A 12,686-nucleotide genomic window follows, 5' to 3' on the forward strand; every position below is an offset into this window, starting at 1 on the left:
ACGGCCTCTACCTTAGAAATTTAAAGGCTACTTTATAATACCTGATTTTATGTGTTGTGTGTGTGTATGCTGGGTTTAACAGAAGCAGATTAAAGTTTTTCCAGGAAAGTTTCCAAACAAAATAAACACTGATTTACCCCCAAGGCAAGCCAATCAAGGTTGTTAGACCAGTTTGTGTAAACAACAAAATAAAATCAAGGAAGCTGAATATTTATTTCATTTTAAGGTAACCCCAACAACCCACAGGGAAGAAGTAAAGTAAAGCTTTCACCAAGGAGTTGCTGGACACATAATGCAAACTACATCCTTTTAAAATTTTAACATTTTTCATCTACTGTTGTGCTTTGTCACTATATCCTTTTTCCAAAATCAAAAGGCTCTCTCATTCAAGAGTCAGTGAATTATGAGGTACAGCAATGATTCACACGCAGGTTGTAAAAACTGGGCAAAGCAAGACAAAACATACAACAATGTGGCATATAAGGCTTCCCAGGGCCTCTGCTCTTGGACTCCTTCTCCCACCATATTTGGGGCACTTTCCCTTATCACACAAGGGTTCATCAGTGCCTCCAGAGGACTAACTTCTGAGCAACAAAATAACTGGGAGACAGAAGGAAGTAATTGTAAATAGACTAAATGTGGACAGTAAATAAAACTAGTCAAAACTCAGGAAGGAAGAGAATTTAAATAAAGAGCTGACAGCTTTTCCTTCCTTCAGTCTCAAATAAACCTTTGAAGAAAAGTTTCTTTCCCTAACGGGAGGTTACGGCAGTGCCACCAGTTACTCATCCAAGGTTTCATGAACCCTGAGCATTATGGACAGGGAAACATGTATAAGGTCACCTGAAGTGCCAGGACTGAAATGCCTGTAAGGCAAAAAATGCAAGGTAATCAGAGAAAAGCCTGGACTATGGGGTATGTGTAACTTTAGGTCTCATATAGCTGCATCCTTTGGATTCAATGTGCCTTCGGATGAATGGCAGGCAAAGAAAATCTAGGCATTCTTTGACTTGTAAAGATTTTATCAAGGTTCATCAACAATAACGCTCAAGAACACTTTTGAAAAGTAGCTGGAAAAAAAAAAACATGGTTCATACAAGTTGTCCACCTACAACCACTATTTGCATGAGAACCCTGAATCCTTGAGAGAACTTTCTAAAAGAGCAAAACAAAAAAAAAAATAAATGCTCATATATAAAGAGATCTCCCCTTCCTCTATTCTGATTCAATCGCTCTTGAATAGGGACAGTGAGGGTAGTGGTGATTATAAGAAGGAGCCTCAATTTTCAGAAAGACTGATTCAAATACAATTATATCAATTCTGATGTGCAACTAGGGCTGAGAATCACTGGGTCTGGGATGCTTTCTGAGACTTTATTAAGCAGGCTCTCTTGGCCAGCTGGAACCAGAGATTCCATGACCTCATCCCCACCTAGAGAAGACAAACTCAGAGCCCACCTGCTGGAGGTAAGCTGCTATCATTTACCCTAGCAGCAATACAACCACAATTAACTGTCCAACTTTTCCCAGACAGAACACCCACTGGGCACCAAATGCCTGCCACCCATCTCATCACCCCTACTTAAGAGAATTACTTTCAGTGTAGGACCAGGAAGTAGACTGCCTACTATATACTATACTCTTTGCTAAGATTTAGAGGGTATGCTCCCCAAGGAGCTTTCGTCCCAATATTTGATGACTGGGGTTATGCCTAGGATATGGGTGGCCAAGGATTCCCACCATCCCCCTTTCAAGCTCAAAAAGCTCAAATTAAAGCTCAGTCAAATCATTTCTGGGAATTGCTAAGCTAGCCACATTGTATGGATCGCCAGCTGTAAATCAACTAGTTCCTCTCCAATTTCTACTGCCTTTGTCTATATATATTTTTTAAGATTTTATTTATTTACATGAAGGGAGGGAGAGGGAAAGAGTGCCAGCACGCACGCATGAGCAGGGGGAGGAGCAGAGAGAGATGAGAGGGAAAAGTAGACTCCCTACTAAGTACAGAGATCATGACCTGAGCATAAGTCCAATGCCTGAAAAACTGAGCCACCCAGGCACCTCTGTCCATATTTTTTAATTCACCATGGGGTTTCTATTTTTCCTTTACCAAACATGCAAAACTAAGTTTAAAGTTTGAGACTATAGCCATCTTTCTGACATGGTTTAATATGGCAACAGTGTAGGAGGTTGGTTAGGAGCACAGATTATTTTTTTAAATAAGATTTTTTTTAAGTAATCTCTACAGCCAACGTGGGGCTCGAACCCTAGATCCCGACATCAAGAGTCACATGCTCTTCTGACTGAGCCATCCAGACACCCCAGGAGCACAGATTTATACAACAGATTTGGGTTCATGTCATGTCTTATCTGCATAACCTACAGCAACTTACATAAATAAATCTCTTTGGGCCTCAGTTTCTACTTACTTCACAAGGTCATGAGGATTCTGTAATATATGTCAGAATCTGACTAGTCCAGAGATAAAAGGTGACTTTCTGGTAGATGGTAATAATTACCTTTCTTGGATTACAAGTCTTACAAAATCTTCCAATAGAGAACAAATGAACCAAACCAAAAAATGCAGTTCAAAATAGTATGGCCAGAACACTAGAAATGGTTTTGTTATTTATAAGGGAGAAATACAGAAATCCATTCCCCTTTGAAACTTTAAAAACTTTTATTACATAAAAGCTTAAGTAGCTTCATCTTACAGCTGTGGCATGGGAGTCAGTCACTACTTCTGTTTAGTTATCAATCACTTCAAAGATCTGACCCCCTTTTCTCTTCCACCAAGTACTGAAAACTGAAATAACACACTGCTTACGCTAGGTCTACATATAAGCTTCTTAAGGGCACAAATCATTTTAGCACATGAATTTGGTGAATAAACAAATGGTTAATTCCTAACATCAGAAATAAGATCTTCTCTATATAGTTTCTTTTATGCCAACACCAGAGATTTATTCTAAACTACCATATAAAATACCAGTTAAAAACTTGCTAGTTTTGGAGAGGAAATAACAGTTGCCTAGAAATGACCTGACTGACCCAGCTTTACCTTTGCCAAAATCCCCAAACCATAGTCTTTAATATAACAAAGTCAATACTTCCAAAGTATCTTCTTTTGCTACCCTTAATTTTGTTCATCCTCAACTTGATGCCCTGCCCCCCCATCATCTCTGATGCAGGTTGGAGGTGGATGGGGCAGCCTTTCATAAAGAGCTTGCAGAATACCAAACTAGGAGGGAGGATTCTGTTACTGTTCAAAAGGCTAGACAGAGTTATCTGAAATTGCGTTTATGCAATTGACCTTAGGGTCAGATGCCATTACCAGATGGGACAAAGTCCAAGATCTGAACATACTGAGACATTAAAGCAGCCTCTATCACAGAGAACGGAATAACTCACATGTCCCAGCAAAAATTTCCAGCAGAAAGTTTACAAAGGTTCATTTTAGTATTTTATCCTCAACAGCACTACGACTAGTCATTCACAGCAAAAATGTATATATCTGGTGTATTACTTTTTCTGCAATTACAGGCATTTATTTTGTCTTGAAAAGAAAAATTATAGGGGCGCCTGGGTGGCTTAGATGGTTAAGTGCCCCTCTTGATTTCAGCTCAGATCATGATCTCAGGGGCGCCTGGGTGGCACAGCGGTTAGCGTCTGCCTTCGGCTCAGGGCGTGATCCCGGCGTTCTGGGATCGAGCCCCGCATCGGGCTCCTCTGCTGGGAGCCTGCTTCTTCCTCTCCCACTCCCCCTGCTTGTGTTCCCTCTCTCGCCTGGCTGTCTCTATCTCTGTCGAATAAATAAATAAAATCTTAAAAAAAAAAAAAAAGAGTAAATATGTTTGGAACCCAAGTTCTTCCTTGGGTAGATTTGCAAAAAAGCATGCCTCTTTTTCTTTTATCTTTGCTCCTGGGTCTAGCACACCTCCCTCTAGTAAAATGCAAACCTTCCTGGACAAGAGTCCTCCTTTCATAAGGGAATGGGAGATGTTTCTACCTAGCAGAAGAAATACTAATCAAAGAGCAAAGCAGTGTGGTATAACAGGATCACAGGCTCTGAAACCAGAGAAGTGGGAACAGAAAATCTAGCACTGCCCCTTACTAGGTTGACCTTTCTGTATTTCAATTTCTTCATCCATGAAATGGTCACAGTAGTTTCCTCATAGAGCTGTTGTGAGGAGTCAAAATATATGCTATTCAACTCATCTTCAGAAAACTAGTTTTATTACTTCATTAAAACACACCTCAGTCATGAACCTCTAACCCTGCTTTCCTGAGACTTCTCCTTGCTTAAGTGGAGTCATCAAGGCCCAAAGATGCCAGAGAATGGGGGTAGCCACGAAAGGAAGAAAACTTTTTTAGTAAAAAGCTAAAAATATCCAGTGGTATTAAGGAATTCCTGTTTGGGGATCAGCACATTTTCATTACCTGCAAACTAAAGTTTATTTAGGTTGAAAGGCAAACTGTTGGGACTGTCTTCAGCTCTGTCACGCCAACTTAACGAACAAGGCATGCATGCACAAACGCTCTGCGCTATTTCAATACCCTGACAGCTCACCAACCATCAACCAACACAAAGCTCTTGGATCTAATTTTAGGCTAACTGGCTTTCAATCAAGAATGAATTTCAATTACAATTTCAAAGCTGCAGATCAGTTACAGCTTCACTTCACCACTGTATCAAAGATACTGTATCAGCCAAATACTACTATTGCCCTAGGTAACATTCTACAATACTTGCCTCCCCTAGGAAATCTGCCCAAGCAGTTACACGATTTCTCTTTTGGTTTTTGACAATGTCCAACACCTCATTCAAGCCCCTAATCATCTGCTTACACCATGTCCCGCTTCAACATGTACTGTGTTATTCTGTACTTATGTACATGGTTCTGGAAATGGTTCATATCAATCCATGGTTATGTGTCAGATCACGCTCTCGTTGTATTACACATTTATTCCAAATGTCCAGTGTCCAACTTACAGCAGACATTTGATGAAGCTTGTAAGTTCACTGGTCAGTAGTAAATACACATTTGTGGGCTTCATTTTTCATATACCTAGATGTGAGTTTGGGGGAAAATCTAATTCGAAGGGCCCAAATTCGTTAGGGAAAAGACAATCTTTTGTTTTGACTAGAATCATTCTTCTAAAGGAGACCTCAGAGGATCAAATGAAAATGTGAGAACAGAAGAGCACAGGCCCGATATCCCCGAGTTATCTGCACGACAAGAGGCAGTTGTCAGGCATCTGAAAATGTCAAGTCCTCCGAAATGGACAGAAGAATGATGACAAAAGGCAAAGCACACACTGGATGAAAACTTTGTGTCTGAAAATTGCTGTTAAAGATACAGAACTTGGAAGGTGGAAAAAAAAAAAAAAGAACAAAGTAAACACATGAATACTTATAAGGCACCCATTATATATAAATTAAGTAGATGAAAGAGTAGGGCTGGATTAAAGCACAGTAAATGTGACCAGTGTACAATGTATAAGAATCACATGTTTTCATCTTTGTTATCTATGAGAATGATAATAAAATTATGGCTCTTAAACTCAATTATGTTTAGGGGGAGGTGAGAAAAAAGCAAAAAATAAAATTACTTAATTTTCATTCATTTATATTCAAAGAAGGAAAAGGTATCTGTTCACAGAGTGACAAAAATAAGAAAAAAGGGAAGTTTCCATCTTAACAGACAGCAGGCAAGGGTTTAAAGTGTGTCCACCCAGTGGCTTACGATAAAGTTGTTACCAAAGGGAGCCTTCATGCTCTTTGAGGAAAGTGCCCACAAGAAACCTAATTTTCCAACCTGTTGGAAAAAAGAAACTTGGACTCCTCTAATCCCTTCTCACCCTCATTAAGATAAGGGGCTGCTGAAGAATTAAGAGATATCTACAGAATGTACCCTATGAGAAGATTTTATCTATTCTGAGATCCCTAGAGAATTCACTGGACTCTGAAGAAATTTCTGCTCTACACGTTCCCAGCTGGACAGTTCCAGCTACTGGTCTAGGGAAAAGATGCAAATTCTTCCTTCTGAACCTTCAAATAGGATCTAAGACCATTTGACCTTGCTGCCAAACTTATTTTAAGTTTTCTTACAACAGAACATCCAGCACAAGGGGCCACAATGGGCACACCCTTAACCCCAAGCCCTAAGAAAAAGGGCCCTCTGCTAAAAGGGTCCAACTGGTCTGTGTGTGTGTGTGGGGAGGGGTAAGATGGACACACCTATATAACCCACACGGCATTTCGCCTTAAATGTTATTCTAATTAGGTACTCGTGCTTACCTAGGAGTGTGTCCACAGTAAGCTTTCCTTTCCTGGAAGGTAAGTATATCTGCTATTATAATGAGAAGTCTGTCAAGAGTTGAAATTCAAAGACAGTAATTGTTCATTAGGTTCACAGTGCATAGAACATTATTCCTGAATACGGCGGCTGTTAGAACTAGTTCTGGGATGAGGAAGGCAACATACAACACTTGGGAGTTGCCTCAAGGACACTATCACACCCCATCAAATATATTTTCTCCTCTGCTTCCCCCTATCTTTCTCTCTTCATGGCTCAGACCTGTTGGTGGCATCTGTATCATGACCTCTTAGTGAGAGGCCACCAAGACCTCTGTCTGTAGTTGTACTTTGGTCTACATTCATCTCTTCTCAAGAAATTAAAAATATTCTAATTCTTGACTTTTCTTGGGGGTGGGGGGGTTTTGTGCATAAGAATGAAAAAAACACTCTTTAGAAGCCTGAATATTCTGGTATCACTTTAGTTATAAGCAGCCCTTTAATGTATAGAGAACTTAAGTAAAAATTAAAGTACCTAAAACTCATGGCTTTGAGAACATTCCATGTATCATTTAGGTGAATGTTCTATTAACCAACAGCTTTCACTTGGGGAAGGTATTCAGACACATTTAATACAGTTTAATTGATTCAAATCATATTAATAGCCTATCCATATTATTTGTCTATAAGGTTAAAAGAGCCTATTCAACAATCTCACAAAATTCTTCTTCTTTTTTTTTTTTTTAAGTAGGCTCCCCACTGGGGCACAGAGCCCTACACGGGGCCTCAACTGATGACCCTGAGATCAAGAGTTGGACACTTAACCAACTGAGCCACCCAGGTGCCCCCCGAAAAATTACTTTTAATCCAACAAAATGTGAGGAATTTTGTGGAGATTTAAAAAAAAATGGTTATGTGATATAAGAAATGTATTTGGTCTTTGTCAGTGGCTTTTGACGAAGCTTCTAAAGCCCTTAGAATTTTCTGGGTGATGGGTTTCGTTATTCAGAAGGAAGCTCTGTGGAGTTCACCTGAATTTATGATAATAAACTGACTAAGGGTGGGGTCACTGGGGTCACCAGAAAGACCAGGTAACCGAGGGCTCAAACTTTCAGCTCCATCCACAGACCTCTGGGAGAGGTTTGCGGTGTGGAAGGAGGGAGAGTCTGCGGATTAAATTCTATAAAGTTTTGAATAAGATTTAATGAACTTCTGAGTTGGTAAACCCAGGAAGTATGCCCCAGTTCCCCAGGAACGGAAGCTCCTGTTCTCAGATGCTTCTGGATCTCACTCTATGTTACTCTTCATTTGTATCCTTTATAAAAAAAAACAGTCAATGTAAGTAAAGTGTTTCCCTAAGTTCTGTGGGCCATTCTAGCAAATTATTAAATCCCCAATTTAAAGCCTGTAGGTCAGAAATAGGGGAGGCCCAGACTTACCACAAATGGGGGCAGTCCAGTGGGACTGAACACTTTATAGGATCAGATGCTAACTTTATGTACTGACAGAATTAGATTAAATTGTAGGACACCCAGCTGTTATCGGCTAAGAACTAGAGAACTGCTTAATGTGAGCCTCTCCGCCTCCCATCTGGTATCAGAACTACTTAGAGCAGAAAAACTATATATTTCAGGGGAGTTTGAAAGGCAGTCATGTATAGCTAGGTTATTTTCTATTTCCTTCAAAGTCAAAATATCTACATGTTCTTTTTAACAGTTAAGATTTAAAAATGCCCGAATAAAGAAGACCCAAATAAAGTTTACAAACTGTGCAGATCTTCAAAGATGGGCTATCTGACTAAGCCTTCATTATTTCTGAAATATACGAGGTTCCCTGGTCAAGTATAAGTCAAAAAATATTCTATCACCCACAGATGCAACTTAGCCCAAATTAACCTTATCTGTTTGTCACATTTACCACTGTCCTTGGCTAGAACAGACTCTGGCAATGATTTTATTACCTGAAAACTATAAATCTTCCAGCCTTGTATCTGGGGCTACTTCTTGCTGATTCAGAAAACATTAGTAGGAAAAAAACAACCAAAATCTCTCACTCACCTTTCTTGCAAAATATATTCACCTGCTTTAGTTCCTTATCCAGAATACCCACAACCACAGTTCCATTCACATGGCTCTAGTTCCAATTCTGGCCTATGTACACTTTGTCCTCATTAAGCCAACGGTGGAGAATGTACCAGGAGCAATCATAAACCAGGAAGAACTTCCACTAACTTTAAGTACAACTTATATATACCAAAAGAATTGGAGGATTATTTTATTAACACACAAAGAAATACTCAACCAGACTTATATGAAATAGGTATGTTCCACAGACTTAAATTTAAGTCACAAGTGTAACACTACTTTCAACTCAGAAAATTAAGTTATGATGTGGGCTACAGAAAGACTCCACCAAGTTCCCTATTTTAGCCATTTTGGCTCTTATAAATGCTCTCTTCCACAGACATGACAACATTAAGATAATTTGTTATGGGGCACCCTGGGTGGCTCAGTTGGTCGAGCATCTGACTCTTGGTTTCAGTTCAGGTCATGATCTCAGGATTGTGAGACCTAGCTGAGCCCCACGTTGGGCTCCGGAGTCAGTAGCTGAGTTTGCTTCTCTCTATATATATAAGTAAGTAAAATTTTAAAATAAAATAGTCTGTTATAGCTTAGATTACAATTTGAGTCATTCCAGCCTTGTATTTTTGGAAAACATAAAATATATTCATTGCACTGTGTAATACACTGGTTTAAGTCCCGGGCTCTGCTACACTTCACATACCAAGTTATTTAACCTCTCAACCTCAGGTGCCTTAGCTATCAAAAGGTGGCAATACTTCTTGTGAGGATTAAATCAAAGAGTGTATTGCTTAATACAGTGTCTATAATATACTAAGCACCCAATAATTACTGTGCTTAGAAACTTCACTCTGTTCAGATGTACTTAATTACTGAGTCCATTTTGCACTGGTTCCCTTTTAAAGCTACATTTGGATGATACTATTAAGAGATAATCATAATTGACTGACTCTCAATTTCAAAACTACTCTTATCCCAGCATACCTTATAGTTACTGTTAAAAACAAACCAATCTGATTTTCATGCCCAGAATTCTACACTGCTGGGAGGGCAAAAAACAAAACCAAACAAAGCAAACCAAGCCAAACCAAAACCACCCAAACAAAAAAACCCTTTATTTGAAAATTCTATTAATTTACCACTAAGTTTCACTATCTAGTGCTAATAACCATGCTTGAACACATCAGTTTTCTCCTTAAACCCAAAGGCTACCCCCAAACACCAGCACACAGATTTATTTTGTCATCCAGTTTGTCTTTAAAGATCATTACATTTCTCCTTAAAATATTTTAGCATTGGGTAAAGAAAATATTTCTCACGACACACTATGATAATCTGAGTCTGACTTTAATACAATTCAGCCATGCACATACAATCTCCCTATTTCCTACTGGTATGTACTGGGAAACTTCTTAGCCAAACTGAATACAGTTATGGCTCCTCTCTGATACCCAGAGATGGCAGAGATCTAAAATTTTCATGGGATCAAGATGCAATCAAATCCTGAGTAAAAGCAAAGTCGGACATGATAATTAACCATATTATTTGTTTAAATGAAGACTACTCCCAGCTATTTTAGACAGCTTAATCCCTGTCTAAAATGTCCAAACTAACCCCAACACTTACAAGAAAAGTTGTGCGTAAGAACCTCATTTTTAGTGTGCTTTAAACTTTACTGAGTTTTGCTAATCAAAGGGATAAAGCCTCTAAAAGGTTTAAAGGGGAGCTTAAAAAGTTTCAACTAGCTAGGTAACATGGCTAGGAACAAATCTGAGAATAAGCTTCCTTCATCAAGCACCAGAAGGGAATGCTGTTACTACGCACAGTGTTACTTTTAACGTTACTACAGACAACAGGCAAATTATAGTCGTAAATTCACATTTTTAGACTTTCAGAGCATATAATGTATCCAGATTTTAATGCGTGAAACTGCCCCCAAAATAAAGTGACAAGAGAACAAATCTACAGGTCACTCCAACTTTAAACACTGCAACAACAATCCATAAAAGCTATACTCAATTGAAAGTAACACAACAGAAGACCCCAATGAAACGAATCTAATTCCTGGTAGCGCATCATACGTAAAGGGTCATGACCTGTACTATCCCTCCTGTATAACATGCTCACACTTGGGAGAATAATTATTCAATCTACCATGTGGCAAAAAACCATCTGTGTTCAAGTTCCTGTAAGATTGTTAAATATGTCTGAATATTTTATTAAAAGAAACAAACTTAAATAAAAAATAAGCTGCCACCTTCAATTTGTACAAGGGAAAGAGTCAGCAAAAGCCCAAGTCACTGAACTGAGAGCCATACTTTCAGAAGCTTCATTTCAAGCAGAACTGTCACTAATTTAGTAAGAACAAAACACAATGACAAAACCAATCTACTAACTCTGGGCCTTTGACATAACTAAGCACACCTTATTTCATATAGTAACAATTAAAAGCTTGATTAATTCTATCACTGCAATGCAAATCAACCAATCAAGGACAAACCTGGGCTGGAAACCAGAATGTCCTATCCCTGTGTTGAAAACAAACTTTCCACATGGCCTGGAGCAAGGAACTCTGCTATTCTAAGAATGCTCAGACATACAAATATGTAATGTTCCAAACGCCGTTTTGCGGGGGGGGGGGCACTTCCTGTAAGCAAAAAGTTCCTATAACTGGGAAAGGAACAAAATAAATAAAGAAAATGGGAATGCCTCTGATATCCCTTCTCCAAACGATATTTTTTAACTTAAAAAAAAGCAAAAAAAAAAGCATAAAAAAAAGCATATACAGCCAGTTTCAATCTAACCTTCCCATAGTGCACACACACAAAATTTACAAAAGGAGACCCAAAGCCCACCTAATTCAGTTCTAAATTTCAACAAGCTACTATTAGTACATCAGTCACCTCTATCCCTTAAGTTCCAGAGAGAGAGACCTAAAAGGACCCCGTAGTTAACAGTTCACATCAACGGCCCCATAACCCAGTTTCTCCTGTATGTACAGATGCGGATTCGCCAACCGAAATCTCCTCTCTACCCCAACCCGCACACGTTGGCATTTTCATTTCATAGGTGAGTACTTCAACAGCTAACACCAGGAAGCTCCGGGTGGAGGAGCTTAATTAGAGGACTTGGGGAAGTCATCTCGGGAGAGGTGGAAGACCCAGAGATACCAGGGAAGTCAGAAAGAGGTTGTCCCTGACCACCTCTCCTTCCTGTCCCATCCAAACTTCACCGACCCGGGTCTCAGAAGACCGAAGAGGGGGAGGCCATTTTAATGAGACCTGGCTGAGAAACGTGAAGGAAGAGAGGAAACCAGGGAAGGGCGTTCGGAAAGGAAGGCCAAGCCCTTTTTCCCCAACAGCACCCGAGCAGGGTGGCAGCACCTGGAGCTCGAAGAGGGAGGTGCTGGATTCAAGGGCCTAGAAGAGATTCAAAAGTAGCAATGGCCTTCCACGAGAGAGTCAAGTGGTCCGAACCCGGGAGCGGGGCCCCTTGCCCCGAAGCAGGGGAAAGACCCCTTCTCCGGCCAACCGCGCAGACCCTCGCCCCTGGGTCGGGGGCTACTACCCAGGGATCCAGAAGGCGGGAGTTGACTAGTGTCTGGTTCTCCTCCTCCGGCCATGCGGCGCGGGGGCGGCCATCCTGGGGGGTCCGGGAACCAAGAGGGCACGGGGGGGCCGGACGCGGCGCTCACCCGCGGGCCGCCTCCAAGCTCTTGATGAGCTTCTTGATCTTCCAGATCTCCACGTTCCTGTCGGCAGCACTGGGGTCGTCCGCCATCTTCTCGCCTCCTCCTCCCTAGAGCGGCCCGGCGGGGCCCGGAGACACCAAGACCACAGAGTTAGCGCCGCCGCTGGGGCAGAGCGGCCCCCTTCCTTGCCACCCCCAAGAGGCCCTCTTCTTCCCGCCCCACGCGGCCCGCCGCGGCGGTCGCTGGCCTTTCCCTCCCTCCTCTTACCTAAGGGCCCAGTCCTGGGCGGCAGCGGCTGCTCCTCCCCGGCGGCGGCTCCGCGGCGGCGGCTCTGACGTAGGACACCGGCTCCCTCTCTCCAGGCAGCTGCATGTGTTGCAATCCGCTCACATGGGGCCTGTGACATCACTTCCTCCGCCAGAGGCTGAGTGGAAGTCGGCGGGCGGAAGGGAGGGGGCCGGTGCGGAAGAGGGGAAGCTCTGCGCGCGCCGCGACTTGCCATTGGCTGTCCGTGCCGCGGCCTACAATGAGCTCGGTGATTGGTCGCAGCTGGGGCCGCGCTGCCTTGTGAGGTAGGACCAGGGGCGGGGAAGTACCGCCTTCCTTCCGGTCCGGC

General features: G+C 41.6%; 1 protein-coding gene across 1 annotated transcript in view; it reads right to left on the minus strand.

Annotated features, from left to right (window-relative positions):
* Window positions 1–12,483, minus strand: part of ETF1 (eukaryotic translation termination factor 1) — a 29,573-nt gene extending 17,090 nt beyond the window's left edge. The window contains exons 1-2 of the mRNA XM_034656082.1: window positions 12,338–12,483; window positions 12,074–12,177 (exon numbers count right to left, since the gene is read on the minus strand). Of these exons, the coding sequence (XP_034511973.1) occupies window positions 12,074–12,159 (86 nt within the window). The 5' untranslated portion in view covers window positions 12,160–12,177; window positions 12,338–12,483. The remainder of the gene's footprint in view (window positions 1–12,073; window positions 12,178–12,337) is intronic.
* Between the last annotated feature and the right edge of the window lie 203 nt (window positions 12,484–12,686).

The sequence above is a fragment of the Ailuropoda melanoleuca genome, chromosome 3 (assembly GCF_002007445.2).
Source record: "Ailuropoda melanoleuca isolate Jingjing chromosome 3, ASM200744v2, whole genome shotgun sequence".
In the NCBI taxonomy this organism is placed as follows: domain Eukaryota; kingdom Metazoa; phylum Chordata; class Mammalia; order Carnivora; family Ursidae; genus Ailuropoda; species Ailuropoda melanoleuca.